This window comes from Gekko japonicus, unplaced genomic scaffold, assembly GCF_001447785.1.
Source record: "Gekko japonicus isolate JY-2015 unplaced genomic scaffold, Gekko_japonicus_V1.1 scaffold243, whole genome shotgun sequence".
In the NCBI taxonomy this organism is placed as follows: Eukaryota; Metazoa; Chordata; class Lepidosauria; order Squamata; family Gekkonidae; genus Gekko; species Gekko japonicus.
The window spans coordinates 1,006,105-1,022,339 of record NW_015168053.1 but is presented as its reverse complement, the minus strand read 5'-3'; the positions used below and the strand labels follow the sequence as shown (position 1 = coordinate 1,022,339).

General features: G+C 46.8%; 1 protein-coding gene and 1 non-coding gene across 2 annotated transcripts in view; one reads left to right on the top strand and one right to left on the bottom strand.

Moving 5' to 3' along the window:
- The window catches only part of PRKCG (protein kinase C, gamma), a 52,642-nt gene that overhangs the window by 17,978 nt on the left and 18,429 nt on the right, over positions 1-16,235 (bottom strand). The window contains exons 2-5 of the mRNA XM_015414392.1: positions 14,135-14,166; positions 8,217-8,299; positions 5,991-6,102; positions 3,343-3,474 (exon numbers count right to left, since the gene is read on the bottom strand). Coding sequence (XP_015269878.1) covers positions 3,343-3,474; positions 5,991-6,102; positions 8,217-8,299; positions 14,135-14,166 — 359 coding nt within the window. The remainder of the gene's footprint in view (positions 1-3,342; positions 3,475-5,990; positions 6,103-8,216; positions 8,300-14,134; positions 14,167-16,235) is intronic.
- On the top strand, positions 6,413-6,484 carry TRNAA-GGC. Its single transcript has one exon. It is a non-coding gene; the product is annotated as a tRNA-Ala (tRNA).

Here is a 16,235-nt window from a genome sequence, read left to right as displayed (position 1 = left end):
AGGGAGGGAGGGAGGGAGGGAGGGAGGGAGGAAGTGTTCAAGATGCTGGAATAAGGGTAGAACTGTATATATTTACAATTTAAAAAACCTGCACCAAGATAGCTCCATACCTGAGCTAAATTCAGCTGAATCTTGTGACCTGTACACATCAAGCAAATGCAATTGAATTATGCAAATGAAGCAATGAAGCACACATTTGCATAATCTATTCTACCCCTGCCTGCGTTGCTGAAGGACAAGAAGCTATAAAGAGCACTGAATTCCACCTCCAGATCACTGGAAGTCCCTCAGCACCCTGCCTCTTTCTGCGTTCCGCTGATTGTCAAGCATCAATTTTTTAAAAAAATATAACCACGACAATAACAAACAAGGCTGCAAAGACAGACTTTCCCTGCCAGTGAGCTTCCCAGAAGTATCTAGCTGGTCACAATGGGAAACTGAATTCTGGACGAGATGAACTCTACGTCCAGCCCTGCTGAGTTCTCCTGGCATTCTTAGGACAGCATGGATGCTTCCAGCCAGAGCATGAAAGCGCACCCAGGCCAAGGCGGCAGCAGCAGCAAAAGGCATCAGAACAGGTGGGAATGCCATCCATGCGTGCCGTTTGCTGTTGCAGCTCTTTAACTCCTGTTCCTCCCCTCCATGTATAGTTAGCTTCCTGGGTGCATCTTGAACACCCTAGCTTTCGGGGTTTTAAAGCAAATTTCTAGCCCTTATGAAGACAAATTTCAGCTAGTGGATCTTCAGTCACAGGAGGACTGAGAGAGATTTTCTGCCACTCCTGTGCTCCACTCGACTGACCCGTCACAGGAGGACTGAGAGAGATTTTCTGCTCTGCGCTCCACTCGACTGACCTCATAACTAACAAGAGCGGAATAAATTATACGAAGGATAAGCAAATATTTGTAAAATTGCTCAGTGTGCACAGTTAAATCAGATTACCAATACTGGATGCTCCCGGATATTAATTTGGATTTACCTTTTTTAACTATAGAGGGGTATGTATAACCCTGGAAGTACAGTTTGGTATAAAGAAGTCTGATTTTTCACATTTATCTCGTGCATTCAATGTTCAAAGTCCTTCACATACATTATCTTTTTGTTAGGAGGACAACAATCCTGTAAGCTAAGCCAATACTACTACCCCCTCCCCATACACACACCATATTGCAGACTGGTGACCAGGGCTGAGACAGACAGCAATTACTCTAAGGCCACAGCAGGGATGAGATCTGAAGCAAGGACTTCTTGATTTTTAACTCGGTCTCTATGGCACAAACAAACAGAATGCAGTTCACAGATCTCCAACCATCTGTAAAAGCAAACTGCACTCACACGCAGCCCTAGTTTGAATTGGAGCCATGCAGGGAGGATGCAGGAGGTTTAACCCTTCAACCCCCATTCAGTTTTGCCAGTTGAAACCAGGCTCCCTAGGCTGTGATTACCATTTTAAAGGGGAAAAGATGTGTCCTGTGATAACCTGTCTCACACACACACCCCAAATGCTAAGAACAGTGCAGTTAGCTTGGTTTCAGTCAGCAAAATTGGGGATGGAGTGTTCTGTCTCTCATCCGCACAAACTGGGACTGTGCAGATTACCTTTTACAGACAAATGGAGATCAGTGATCTTTCTCAGAGGGTAGCCATGCAGTAGAACAGCTAGATCTGAGTCCAGTAGCACTTTAGTCCAAGGGTGTCGAACTCATTTGTTATGAGGGCCGGATCTGACATAAATGAGACCTTGTCGGGCGGAGCCATGTGTGTCATAAAATGTAATGACAGGTAGCGGAGATATAAACTTTATAAAGGAGACAAACACAAAGGTTTTCTTTTACTTAAAATAAAAACATGCTTAAAACATTAGCACTCTTGCAATATTTTGTTTATTTAACAGTGTCTGATAACTGACACCTCTTGCTCTGAATTATTACATCAAAATGTCTGTGCTGTTGCAATCTTGAGTATGCTGTTCAGATGCGTATCTGTAAGCTGCTAACCTACAATGACGCAGTAGCAGCAGAACTGGAAGAAGAAGCAGAAGACAGGAAGTTCCACTGCGGGCCTGATAGAAGCCCTCCGGGGGCCTAATCTGGCCCCCGGGCTGCATGTTTGACACCCCTGCTTTAGAGACTGTGAAGAAATGCCTTTTTTCACCCTTGGAGGCTGAAATGAGCAAAACCTTCACTTTGTGTTTTAAAAGGTTCCCCCCATCTCCTCTCTGGGCAGAGAGCAGGCAGGAAGGGGGGAGGTCAGTTCACTTGCTTTCCAAACGAACCCCAGTCCACCTTCATACAAATGCTAATAGATCTAGCAGGACAAATAATGGGTGGGTCAAGCTCGCCCTCTTCCTCAAGCAGGGGACAGAGATTTGGAGGAATGCAAGAGAGACTTCAGGAAGGAAGAAACTGGAGATCTCCAGGAAAAGCCTCTTTGACCCAGCCTGACCTGGTCAGCGGGTGGAGAAAAGAGAGGACAAAACTCAGGGGAGTAAGGAGGAAGTTCTCTTTGGTGCTGGGTCCATCAGAGCAGACAGAACTCTTAACTGAGGTCTGGTAGAGGCAGCCATTGACCATGTGCTGTCCCAGAGAGCTACAGAAAGCTTCAAGGTAATATAAACTCTGTAGAGATCTGTAACTTCCTAATCTTTAGGAGCCTGTCTTATTTTAGCATCTGATAGGGCATGTATAGAGGGAGGGACAGAGGATTGGTGTTTTACCAATTTCTATTGGAAGCACTTGCTCAGTCTGGTGCTGTGCTAAAAGGAGGCTTGTGAACGTTTTCTTTTAATAAATACTTTATAACTCTTGATGCTGGTAGTGGCTCTCTGTACCACATAGACCTCCACCATCTCAGATACACTATTTTAAATGGAGTGCCAGGGGAAGGCAGGCAGTTGGCAAGTGGCTATTCCTCCAAGGGCGCACAAGGCAGTAAACTGTCCCCATGGTGACCAGGTGCTGGGCAGCAGGAGACACAGAGGCAAGGCCTCAGAACTGGGAAGGGAAGCTGGGAGCCCTGACCCTCCCAGCAGGCAATTCCTACAAAGATCAGGTAGATGGCGGCAGGCTACCCAAGAGAGAAAGAAAAACCTCTCCAGGTGTTGGGAAAACTTTGGAGAGTGGGGTGGAACAAGGCCTGCAGGCCAGAGCAGGCCCGTTCCGCCACAGAAACCAACAAGAATTTCTGAATATAAGTTTTCAAGGGGCAAAGCTCCCATCCTCAGATACTTCTTTCTCACTTCTGTTTCTGCCATTCTACATTACACAAGCTCACCAAAGATGGAAAAAGGAGACCCTCCCAGGCTTATACTACTCCTCTTTTCCCCCTGCCTCCAGTTCTTACCAGTCACACGAATCTCATCACTCTCGAACGTCTCGATGTGGAGTTTCAGGCGCCCCCGGCGTTCTGTGTGGTCCACCCCACAAAGGCTGGGCACACAGTGGACACAGCGCTTGTGCACATTCATCTCGCAGCCTGCAGGGGGCAACAGAGGTGGGTTAGTCAGCCAGGATCAGCTATCCCTAGAGTAGACAGCTTCAGTGCTCTCTAACCTCCACCCACCACTCTGCAACTTCATACTTCACACAGATAAGAAAGACTACGTTTGTATGTTGCAGTGCCTCTTTTGGATAGCCTCACTTTCACCCTCACCACTCTGTCCCCACCCCATACGCGTGAAATTTAGGAAACCCACTGAGGACAAGGCTCCAGCTTATGTATGAATGGAGTCAGCCCTTCACTTTAAATCTTACTTAGAAAGCAAAGCAATTGGACAAGGACAGCCAGCAAGGAACTCTGTGCAAAAGAGAACTGGCACCCAGATCCAGTTGCCACCACAACGTGTAAAGGAATGCCCTGCCCAATTCTCCCTGTTTATGCCTCCTAAAGCCTCCAGTTTCCCGTTAATTCCCCTCATAATTCATCTAAGGAAAAGCTGAGATGTGCTCCGTTCTCTTACTGTATACAGCACACCTGACTGATACCAAAGTTGGCATTTTCCATTTTATGGATTCAGAATTTTGAAATGGCTGCGGCCCTGGATGTGGAAATTGTACCAGATCCCACCAGTACATGCCCAGGAAAAATCTGGTCAGATGCTACCTTGCTATAGTGAGGTGTGCAACACTACATCATGCCCTCTCCAGATGCACATGGGCATCGGTCCGTTGATTGCCATGGAAGTTAGCCATGATTGACTTCTCAATCATGACTAAGTCGTATCAAAATCAATAAGACTTAAGTTAGTTGCAACTAAACTTGCTCCATCGGTTTAAGCAGGACTTTGGCTGGATCCATGCAGCAGAATAAAGTGGTAGATTTCAGAGACTATACAATATATATTCAGTAGGGGAATCCTATTTTTTTTATGCTTCCCCCCAATTAAAAACAAATTCCTTGTAATGAGAAAGCTAGCATAGGTAGGAGAGGAGATAGGTAGCAGTCCTTCTTCCTGGCATGCAGACTTTCTGGTCACAAAGGTGCTTTCATGTGAGAGAAAATTCAAAAATGACATTGCCCACTTGGCATCTGAACAGCCCACTCTCCCACCCAAGACTCTCCCATCTCATTCTGCTGCATGCGTTTCCGGACAACTTGTAAACCTACACACTGTTTCATGTCATTTCGGTTGGTCTTAATAAAGGGATTTTGTTGCTGCTTATATAGATTCATCCTAAGTTACAACTAGTATTATGACTGGAAGCATGGTATATAACAGAGACAGTTAATAATAAATATTTATCACTTCTCCTAAAGTGTTAAGAAAAAAATCACAGTCATAATAGTAGTCTGTACAACAATCTTGTAAGGCAGTCCAGTACAGCAAGGGAACCTTTGCCTTTACCTATATAGATTCATCCTAAATTACAACTAGTATTTCAACTGGAAGCATGGTCTATAACAGAGACAGTTAATAATCAATATTTATCATTTCTCCTAAAGTGTTAAGAAAAAAATCACAGTCATAATAGTAGTCTGTACAACAATCTCGTAAGGCAGTCCAGTACACACTGAAATATTTAAATTATATATAAGCTCAGGACCCAAAGGTGTGGATCCTATGACATCATTCCCCTCACACTTCTCTCCAGTGACTATGGCAGTTCTCCTCCACTGCAGCGCTCACTTCCTCTGCTGCTTGCACTTCCGTGTGTGCAAGATCAGGGTTTTTCAAGGAGCCCTTCTGCACGTGGAAGAGTTAGTGGCAGCGGAAGCAAGTTCTGCAGCAAAGGAAAGCAGCCTGAGAAAAAAGTGAGGGGAACGATGTCCAAGCCAAAATGTACAACTGAGGTTGGCAATGGGTAGTGGCTAACCTAAGTTCATCCAGTGCTTTCACGATAGAGCTGAGGTCTGCACTGGGGTCTTTCAGTCCAGAGTCTTACTGGCTCCTGGACAAAACAGTAACTCACCCTGGAGAGATGCTACCATACTTACAATCCGGTGTAATGCATTTTACCAGGGCTTTTTTTGTAGAAAAAGCCCAGCAGGAACTCATTAGCATAATAGACCACACCCAACAGCAGAAACTCATTAGCTTATTAGGCCACACCCCCTGACAGCACAGCTCATTAGCATATTAGGCCACACACCCCATGTTACCAGAAGTGTGGCCATCCAGTCACACCCACCTTTTGCCTCTTATTCTGTTTACCTTGTTTGTTGTCAAAACCCAGGGCTTTTTTGTAGCAGGAACCCCTTTGCATATTAGGCCACACACCTCTAATGTAGCCAATCCTAATGAGTTCCTGCTGTTGGGTGTGGCCTATTATGCTAATGAGTTCCTGCTGGGTGTGGCCAACTCAGGAGCCAGCCGGAACTCCGTTCCTGTGCGTTCCTGCCCAAAAATAGCCCTGCATTTTACTCTCAGTTTTGTTCAATGGGGCTTACTGCTAGGTCAGCGTGCACAGGACTCTAGTCTTGGTCTTTTAGGCATTCCACAAGAGACCACAAAGCTTCCAGGGTGGGTGGTGGTGGGGGAGATGGTTACTTACAGGTACATTTCATCCCCTGGTGCACCAGCCCATAGAGGAGGGAGCCACAGTGATCACAGAACGTCGGGCTGCTGTAACTGTGGATCTTGAACTTATGCTTGCTCCGTGGATCCTGCAAAATGGGAAATCCATACCAACGCATTGTCAATTCAGATGCAACCACAGACATTGTCCTCTAATGTGTAAAACCACATGGATCTTGCCCCATTGCCCTCCTATCTTCTTCCTCCGTTTCTGGAGGGAAGCACTTAGTTTTCTAGAGGATTCTCAGTACCCTATCTCTATATTTTAGTGCTTGAATGTGAGAACACATAAAAATCAAGAAGCATGTGAAAGCACAGCAGGTTCCAACTCCGAATTTCCAATTAATGCACAGTCTAGAGTTCAAATGTCAGTGTTCACAAAGGGTACACAAATGTAAAGGGGCTGTGGCTCAGTGGTAGAGCATCTGCCTGGCATGCAGAAGGCCCCAGGTTCAATCCCTGGCATCCCCAGCTAAAAGTTCCAGGCACCAGGTGATGTGAAAGACCTCTGCCTGAGACCCGGGAGAGCCACTGTCAGTCTGACTAGACAATACTGACCTTGATGGACCAAGGGTCTGATTCACTATAAGGTAACTTCATATATGTTCCCCCAAGAGCACTACGGTCGGGGACCCAAAATTTGTTGGTCATCCCAGGTCCCAAGGATGTGAAACTAGCTGTGACCAGGGCCAGGGCTTTTTCGGTGGCGGCTCCTACCTGGTGGAACGAGCTCCAGGACCTTGAGCAGTTCTGCAGGGCCTGTAAGACAGAGCTCTTTTGCCAGGCCTTTGAGTAGGAGCCGCCACCCCATTATACCACTACCGTCAAGGTATCTTAAAGGATGCATCGACGAGGCCCGAGGAAGAACCTGGAAACTATTGAAGATCTGACAAGCCGTCTCCATTGGACACGTATACTATGGGAGGACCATCTGGAACTGCGGTGTTACCATCTTGGATTTAGGATATTAGTAATGGATTGAGTACTGTGGTTTTAGTGTTGGATGTTTTACTATGTTTGATATGTTTTCACCTATGGCATGGCAAATGACCTTGCCCTTGTTAGCCGCCCTGAGCCCATTGGGGAGGGCGGGATACAAATATGAAAAATAAATAAATATATTCATAAACAGAATGCACTCCTGAATTGTCAGGGAGCCAAGTGAGCGTGCATGTGCCAACATAAGTGTGCACACTGTCAGACAGGCTTATAAGATGTTTATGTGCATATATGATGGTCTAAGGGCCATACTAGACGTGAGAGCATCCTCGGGGCCACCATGAGGATGACGACACGATTTTAAAGATGCCGCGACCAGGCCCACAGCACAGTGGGTTGAGGTGCTCTTGACCACCCCCCCATCTGCCTTATCACCAAAACAGCCACACTCACAGCTGCCTCAGCGCTTGAAAAGGCACCGGGGGAAACGAGGGCACCATGCTGCTGACTGAGACGTCATGGCATTTGTAAATAACTTTTAAATGATGGCGGCGTCTTCACAGCAGCCAGGCAGACGCCGTCAAGTCTAGTTTGGCCCTAGGAGTATGAGTGTCTGTGAACATGTATCCAGATCTGGCCCCAGGTAATGTAATTCTGTGTACACAGCAGTGCAAAAACAAGCTCAATATTAGGAGCAAGAACGAGGCGACAGCAACACGAAATTAAAAAATCTAAATGGAAATCGAAAAGAGCTGCTAGGTCTAGTGAGTCTGAATAAAAGGAGATGTTGGTCTTGCCGCATGCCAGGCTTTTGAAGTTGTGCACCATACGCACTTGAAGGTTGTATAAAGTTTGCGCGTGCACAATTAATTGTGAGTCTGAATAAAAGGAGATGTTGGTCTTGTCGCATGCCAGGCTTTTGAAGTTGTGCGCCATACGCACCTGAAGGTTGTATAAAGTTTGTGCGTGCACAATTAATTGCGTGTGTGGTGGAAGGCCGGGGCAGACAAGACAAATCCTCCCTTCCTCTCCCGCTCCTTCCATGAGATTCCAGGCCAAGGACACCAGAAATGGGACACCAGTCCCTCTATCGCTGTATAAATAGCAAGGAAACCGGGACGCTCACCTGCAGTGGTGGTGAGACCTGAAGTCCTGGCTCCCTAACGCTCCCCCCACCACCACCAAACACACACACTGTATCCAACAGAACCAGACGTGTCCCGCTGAGAAGTTAGGGACCCTGAGGCAAGAGGGCATCACTTACATCTGTCTGGGGTCCTTTCCCAGCTCCTGGACACTCAAAGGTAACGAATTCATGGCATCTCTTGTGTAAGACAAAGCTGCATACTGAGGTAGAAGAGTGAAGAGGGAGGGTGTTAGAAAAGAAAAATGACAGAGATTAAGGAGGAACCAAATATAGGAAGTGTATACAGATATAATAGGCAAGGGGGAAGGGGGAGAGGGGAATAAGAGAGAAGGAAAAGAAGAACACAGAAGAAAAGAAAGAGATATTAGACACTGTTTATTGGAGAGAAGTGGGTTGTTATGACCACAGTGTCCCCATCTGGTATCCTTCTACTCCGTGTTAAATAATCCAGAGTAACGACCACCAACTCCTTTCCACATTCACAAACTTTGTCGTCGATCTGAATTCCCTTGTCCCCATAACCTGCCATGAAATGGTGAGGGAGGGGATTCCTACCCTTTTAGCCACCTAAATGTGGGTACGCCGGAGTGACTGTTGATCTTGGGCATGAACCTGGGCTGCCGATCTATGTCTTCTCAACCCCAACCCCAAGAGGCTGGAACCCACAGAATGGGATTTCTCAGGTGTGGAGGGAAGGAAATACAGGGCGCCAATCCATGAGGGCAGGTTGAGGGGGGGGTGACTTTGCTCTCCCCTTCCTTCCCCTTTTTTTTTTTTCAGCATCTCCAGGCCTGAGATTTGGAAGATGGGTCTCCATGGCAACAGGCGGGGGACGAATCCACAAGTACCCAGCACAGCGGGGGAGGGGATCGGACAGGAGTGGGGGGGAGCAGGGAGGCTTGGCTCAGGCATACTCCGAAAGAACCCTGGAGTCCTGGCTCTAAGCATCGCCCTGCTTTAACCATTTTTTTTCATCCCTTTCCCTTCTCACCCCCCCCAAAGAGCTTAAATCCTCCGGTGTATCCTTGTTACTCATTAGATTGAAGTCCACTTCCAGAAAACACTGGAGGAGTCCCACTGCCCACCCACTCCCCTGGTAAGGTTACCAGTTCTTCAATTGGCCCCTGTAGCTGGCCCTTCACGTCACCACCATTAGTTAGCTGGTGAGACAACGTTTCTCCTCAGGGGTTGCCAGCTCTTCCACCACCCCGTGTAGCTGTGCCTTTAGCAAGCTGCTTGTTCTGCAGAAATTAACAGGTGACATTTTTCAGGAGATAAACATTATTGCCCGCTAACTGCTGCCTGCGAAGCAGCTGGTACAGATGCCAGTTTTGGCAATCCTCTTTCGTCTCCACGCTGCCAAAAGATTCAGTTGATTACGTTTGCAGGGACACAACAGCAGGCCAGGAAAGGTTGCGTTGTTGTTTTTCCTGGCCAGTTGGCAACCCTACAAGTCCCCACTCTCTCTCTCTCTCCCTTGCTCAGTCACTTCTGGAAATGTCTCTGGGTTCCTATGGCAACAGATCTGCCAACTGAGCCTTTACCCCTCTGTGAGCCATTGTCCAGCATGCGCAAGGGAAATCTCATGTGAGGGCAATGGGGGGGACGGGGGATGACATGAGATTGTTTCCAGCACCTGGAGGGAAGGGAAGTGCAGCCCATTTGGATACATCAGAGCATGCTGGGAAACAGGACTCCTGGGTTCCCTAGGAAAGAAGAGGCGCCTGAGAAGTTAGAACACGCAGTGGGTGTGGGGACAAGAATTCTCGAGGTTGAGGGATGCACAGTGGGAACAGGTGAATATGAACTGGGACAGCAGTTGATTGGCAGGTGTTGATGGAACTGGCAAGAGAAGGGGGGGGTTGCTTAGCGATCTCTATGGCAGCCGATATTGCGGTTTCTTAGCAACCAGCAGGTCTGGACACAGATCACTGAGGATGTGTTTCCCAGAATGTAATAAAGTTAGAGAGGGAGGGGGAGACCCTGGCCATGCCAGCTGCCCATCGATGGGGAATGGAACCTTATAGCATTTTGGAAAGAAGTGGAGTGGAGGAAGCGCAGTATTGTATAGCATTTTGGAAAGAAGTGGAGTGGAGAAAGCACAGTATTGAACTCTGTGTGTGTGTGTGAGAGAGACAGAGGGACAGAGAGAGACGTGTGTGTGTGTGTGTGTGAGACAGAGAGACAGAGAGAGAATATATCATTGCAAAGGGAAAGGCGCTTGCAAATACCTCTCCAGGTATATATAAATGCTCAAGTGCCAACTCGCAAGTGAGAATCTTCTCAATTACAACCTGCGAAAAAGGAAATTCCACAAGGGAGTATGCACCTGCCCTGGCAAAGTACGCATGCACAAGATCTCAAATGGACACTTGTGAGACGATGTCTGCATGATGCCAGCCTGGATGTGTGTAAGAGAGAACAGTATGCGTACATTGGGGGGGGGGATACATGTTACAGGGAGGGAATGTTCATATCTAAGTTTGTGCATGTGGTGGCAACTATGAGAGGTTCAGCACAAGGAAGAGAGCATGGGCACTTGGAATTCTTATTGGTCTATGCGACTGTGCATCAGTGAGAGCTATTCAGTGCAACTGAGCCTATGTGTAAATAAGGGCCAAATGACATGTGATGCTCAGTCTCGTGTGGAAAAAGTTTGAGTCCAGTGGCACCTTTGAGACCAACAAAGTTTTATTCAACGTATAAGCTTTCGTGTGCAAGTCGATACAGCGAAGTGTGCACAGAAGTGTGCTTGCACACGAAAGCTTATGCCTTGAGCAGCGTTCCCTCTAAACTGAGTTAGTGTGAGCTAGCTCCCAGTTTTTTAGCCTCTGGCTCACACATTTTTGTCTTATCTCAGGAAGGAGGGCTCCAGAGCAAACTAACTTATGCAGTAGCCAAATTGCTCGCTCACGACTTTAATGCCAGTAGCTCAAAAAGTTGAATTTTTGCTCACAAGACTCCACAGCTTAGAGGGAGCATTGGCCTTGAGTAAAACTTTGTTGGTCTTAAAGGTGCCACTGGACTCAAACTTTGTTCTGCTGCTTCGGACCAACATGGCTACCCACCTGAATCTATCAGTCTCATGTAGTTCCTCCCCCCACCCCCCAACACACTTCTTTTTCTTTTGACCAACCGTGGAGACCCGCAATCTTTTGGTACAGCCAATGAAAGGCAGGTGCCTCTTAACCCTTTTCCTTCTGGCAGCACTTCTGCTACCACACCCACCCAGCAAGTTACTTTTTCCCTAATGGTGGGAGGGGGTGGGGGAATGCAGTATCTTTATTTCTTGCCCGGTAAAGCAAAAAAGCGGCTTGTGGTGGGCAAGAGGGAAAAGGTTAAGAAGACCTTCTTCTCCCCCTACCCAGTATTTCACGGAAGCTTGCAGCCTCCATAGTTATCATCCTGTAAAAGAAAAAGAAAAAATAGCACTAGGGAAGAACTATATACAAGATGACTCTACCAGAGACATAAGTTGCAATTTCATACAGGCATCAATTTCCATGAGAGAACAAAGTGTAGCATTTGTGTTGTTTTTTTTTTGGGGGGGGGGGATGTTCTGCAGGAAGAAACAATCCAGGTAGCTGTTTCATGTATCAGATACTCCGTTTGCGTCATCATAGTGGAAGAAAATGCTTATTGCAGCAGTACAAGTCAATATTCCATTAATATTTCCTGCTGGAACACACCAAATGTAAAAAGGAAACATACACCTCCAGACATGTAAGGGACCCATACTAGGAACCAAGGCCAATCAAGTCTGCCCCCCCCCCACACACACACTTGAAACTGAGAGAAGCAGGGTATGACGTGCTTCTCTCTTAACAAGCACATGTGTAACGCTAACCACACTAAGGATATTGTCAGATGGGCTGTACAAATAAGCTGGGGGTAGAGGTCAGGTGAGCTGGGAGCAGGTGCAAAAGAGAAGGTAAATTTGGAAGGATGTGCCAGGTACACGGGTAGCGGAAGAGGCTGAAGTGCATATAAAATGCAAGGGAAAGGAGAGAGAGAGATTTCACAGCCCTAAAATAGATGGAAGAATCTAGTTCAGCGAAACAATAAACTTGGCTCAAGGGCCGATTGTGTGAACTGCCTGATTAAGAAGGGAATTAGGGAAATTAGAAACAATCTTTCCCAGCTCCCTTGTACAACCCAGCTTTCCTCCTAAGAACCCAAGAGGCCTGAACTCCAGCTCCACCCCAGCCACCCCTGATGCAACTCACGAGTAGTACTTCTTCTCTAAGGTGGCCAACTTGTGAACCAATCATTTTAAATGGCCCTTTTGACAGCAGTTAATAGTTGACTGTGTTTATTTCCTTGCTGGAAAGGTTAGCCTACTGCTCTCCGCGTCACCAGTTTCTTTTAAAGGCACAGGAACAGGCCAAGCTGAGTGTTTCCTGGTCAGTTGGCAGCCTAGGAGTCCTGACACATGAAAGTGATAGAGAACCAACAGTGTCCTTGTTCTCAATTAGTTGCCATCTCTTTATTAATTTTATTTATTTGGATCTTGATACCCCACTCTTGTGGAGCTGCGGTGGCTCAAGTGTGTAAGACGCTGAACTGCAGGCTATGGAAGGTCGGTAGTTCAGCAGTTCGAGACCCGAGTGTGCCACATGACAGAGTGAGCTCCCGTCTCTGATTCGAGCTCCTGCCAACCTAGCAGTTCGAAAGCAAGAAATTGCAAGTAGATAAATAGGTACCACTTCAGTGGGAAGGTAACAGCGTTCCGTGTGCCTTGGTGTTTCGTCATGCCGGCCACATGACCACGAAAACGTCTTCGGACAGCGCTGGCTCTTCGGCTTTGAAACGGAGATGAGCACCGCAACCCTAGAGTCGGATTCGACTGGCTTTCGAGCAAGGGAACCTTTACCTTTACCCCACTCTACTCCTCCATGAGGACCAAAAGCAGCTTAACAATGCCGTTCTCTTCTCTTCCATTCCTCAACAGAAGCTGTATAGCTTTAAAAGCCACATGACAAGCAGAAATTCCACTGGTGCAGTTTCCCCATCTCCTGCCAGGGAGAAAGCTACACCAGCTGAATCCCCATCTGTAGTGACGCAACTACACATAAATCACAAGCACCCACAGGACCAGTTTCAACCCAGAATTCTCATCATCTAACTCAACAGTTTTTTACCCCCTCATTCTTTGCCCGTTAGTTGGAGAGTAAGGTAAAGGTAAAGGTTTCCTTGCTTGAAAGCCAGTCGAATCCGACTCCAGGGTTGCGGTGCTCATCTCCGTTTCAAAGCCGAAGAGCCAGCACTGTCTGAAGACGTTTCCGTGGTCATGTGGCCGCCATGACTAAACACCAAGGTGCACGGAACGCTGTTACCTTCCCACTGAAGTGGTACCTATTTATCTACTTGCAATTTCTTGCTTTTGAACTGCTAGGTTGGCAGGAGCTGGAACTAGAGACAGGAGCTCACTCCATCATGCGGCACACTCGGGTCTCGAACTGCTGAACTACCGACCTTCCACAGCCGGCAGTTCAGCATCTTAACCACTTGAGCCACCACAGTACCTCTGAGTATATGCAGAGTATAACCTTTTGCATGAACACTGAATTGCTAGGGGCAATCCCCATTGTGATATGGACTTCTATGTGACAGATGGAGTGGCTTTTAGGTAAACCTGAACTTTCCCTCTCCATCTCTTTTTTATAAAATTAGAAGAGCTTTCCTTTGCCAGTCCTGCACTACCTCAAATTCATTTTTAGATGATGCAGTGTAGTGACTAATGTACTGTGTTATGGAGCAGGAAGCCTGCAGTTTGAATCTTGCTTTAGCCATGGAATTAAACTGCTTCCCTCTCAGCCCCTCCCCATAATCTACAAGCTGGTAGGAACAATAATACCAACCAACCTTACAGGGTTGTCATAAAGCTTACCACAAGAATATGGATGTGAACAACACCCTGAAGTGCGTTGTAAATGCTACGTGTTATGTACAATTATTATTCTTTCACAGCGTGGGGTTCTCTAATAACGAAAAGGGAACCTGCCCAAAGAGGAAAATCTGAAGAAAGCTCTTACCTAAACACTGAAGGCCCTGTTTTCCAATCCCCCTGCATGGGAAAAAAAGAAAAGAAACAGGTTGTTAGCTCACACAAAGCGTGGGATGCCAGCTTAAAGAGCACTGAGCTAGCAAATTTCTTTTATGTGACCTTAATAAACAACTTTTACAAGACTAGGGGGAAGGGGGTGGTGGTAAACCGGATCTCCATGGAAAGCAGTAATGTCTAAGGGTTAGAGTGTAAAGCAGTAAAGTAATTCTTATTTCTCTGGGGAGGGATTGAAGTCGATCGCCGTTTGATAATGTCCTCATACTCTGGATTAATGTACCTGGAATAATCACCATCCTCTTGTTCTACTCTCACAATCTCTAACATGGATTAAAATCCCCATTCCACCAGTTAGCAAACGTTGGATGGTTGGGGGTGGGGGATAAAATCCATCATTTTATTACCCTGACTGTAATTATGGCTGCACATTAGGTGGCATTAAATGAGTATTGAAGCCAGGACTCCCAGGACTCTCTATAAAATATGGATATTTTATATTCCAGTGCTGTTCTCTCAAGGATAGTTCTCGGGAGAGCTCTCCCAGCCCCACCTATCTCACAGGGTGTCTGTTGTGGGGAGGGGGAGGGAAAGGGATTGTAAACCACTCTGAGCCTCCTTTGGGTAGTGAAGGGGTATAAATCCAATCTCCTCCTCCTCCTAAGTGTTAGAAGGGTTGCACATTGGAGGCTGGCAGTTGTATCTCTGTACTTCTTTTGAAACAGTTTCTGATATAGTGGGTATTTTTGCTAAGTCACTGGAATCATCCAAATGACTCCTGACATAGAGATGTGGCTGACTTAGCTGCTCTCAAAAGAAGCCACCCAGAACTCATGCAGACACCTGGGAAGAGGCTCTTCTGAGGGCAGGCAGTTAACTCACTGGTAAGGGCAAACTAAAGGTGGTGATGTTAGCCTTATGTGTTAAAATCGAAGTCCTGTAACAGTGGTGGCGAACCTATGGCACGGGTGCCAGAGGTGGCACTCAGAGCCCTCTCTGTGGGCACACGTCGCCCCAGCCAGGCCCAGACCATCATTAAAGTGTCGAATTCTCTGCCAAATAATTTTAAGTAAATGAAAGCATTTGGGATTGCTTTCCTTACTTTTGTTTGGATCATCTTAAGTTAATGTATGAGTTGTTTTTTCTAAAGTAAAATCACAGTATTCAGGTTAAACTGCTGTGTTGGCACTTTGCGATAAATAAGTGGGTTTTGGGTCGCAGTTTGGGCACTCGGTCTCTAAAAGGTTCTCCATCACTGTCCTATAAAGTAGAGGTCCAGGTTAGCCTGATCTCATCAGATCTCAGAAGCTAAGCAGAGCTGGCCCTTGTAAGTCCTTGAATGGGAGACCACCAAGTATGGGCAGGGTTGCTATTCAGAGGCAGGCAAGGGGAAACCACCTCCATCTGCTTCTTCCTTTGAAAACCTGATGGAGTTGCGATAAGTTTCCTGCGACTTGATGGCAATTTCCATAAAGGGCCATAGCCAGAAGTATAGCCAGCTGGTACACCACCCTTCCTAGAGCCTTGTTTTGCCTTCCGTAAGATTCCCCCACACCAGGAAAAAAAAACGGACAGGCTTTTAATTTGGGGTATGACCGTTCCCATTTAAAGAATAAGAGCTTGATTTAGAACAGAAACAATTTTGTTAAAAGTATTCCCCCATTATTTACTCCAACTGGAAGCACGGCAAGATACGGTACTTAAAAGGGATGAAGGGTACCTTAAAACAGGGACGGCCAATTTTTTTCAGCCTGAGGGGACATATCTTCCCCAACTGTGGTATCATTGCTTCCCTCTCCTATGTAAATGGGCTGAGGAGGATCTCATAAAAACATAAGAACATAAGAGATGCCAATGTTGGATCAGGCCAAAGGCCCATCCAGTCCAACACTCTGTGTCACACAGTGGCCAGAAATACTAGGTGCCATCAGGAGGTCCACCAGTGGGGCCAGGGCATTAGAAGCCCTCCCACTGTTGACCCCCCCAAGCACCAAGATGACAGAGCATCACTTGCCCCAGAGCCCCTATCTATACCTTGTGGCTAATAGCCACTGATGGACCTCTGCTCCATATGC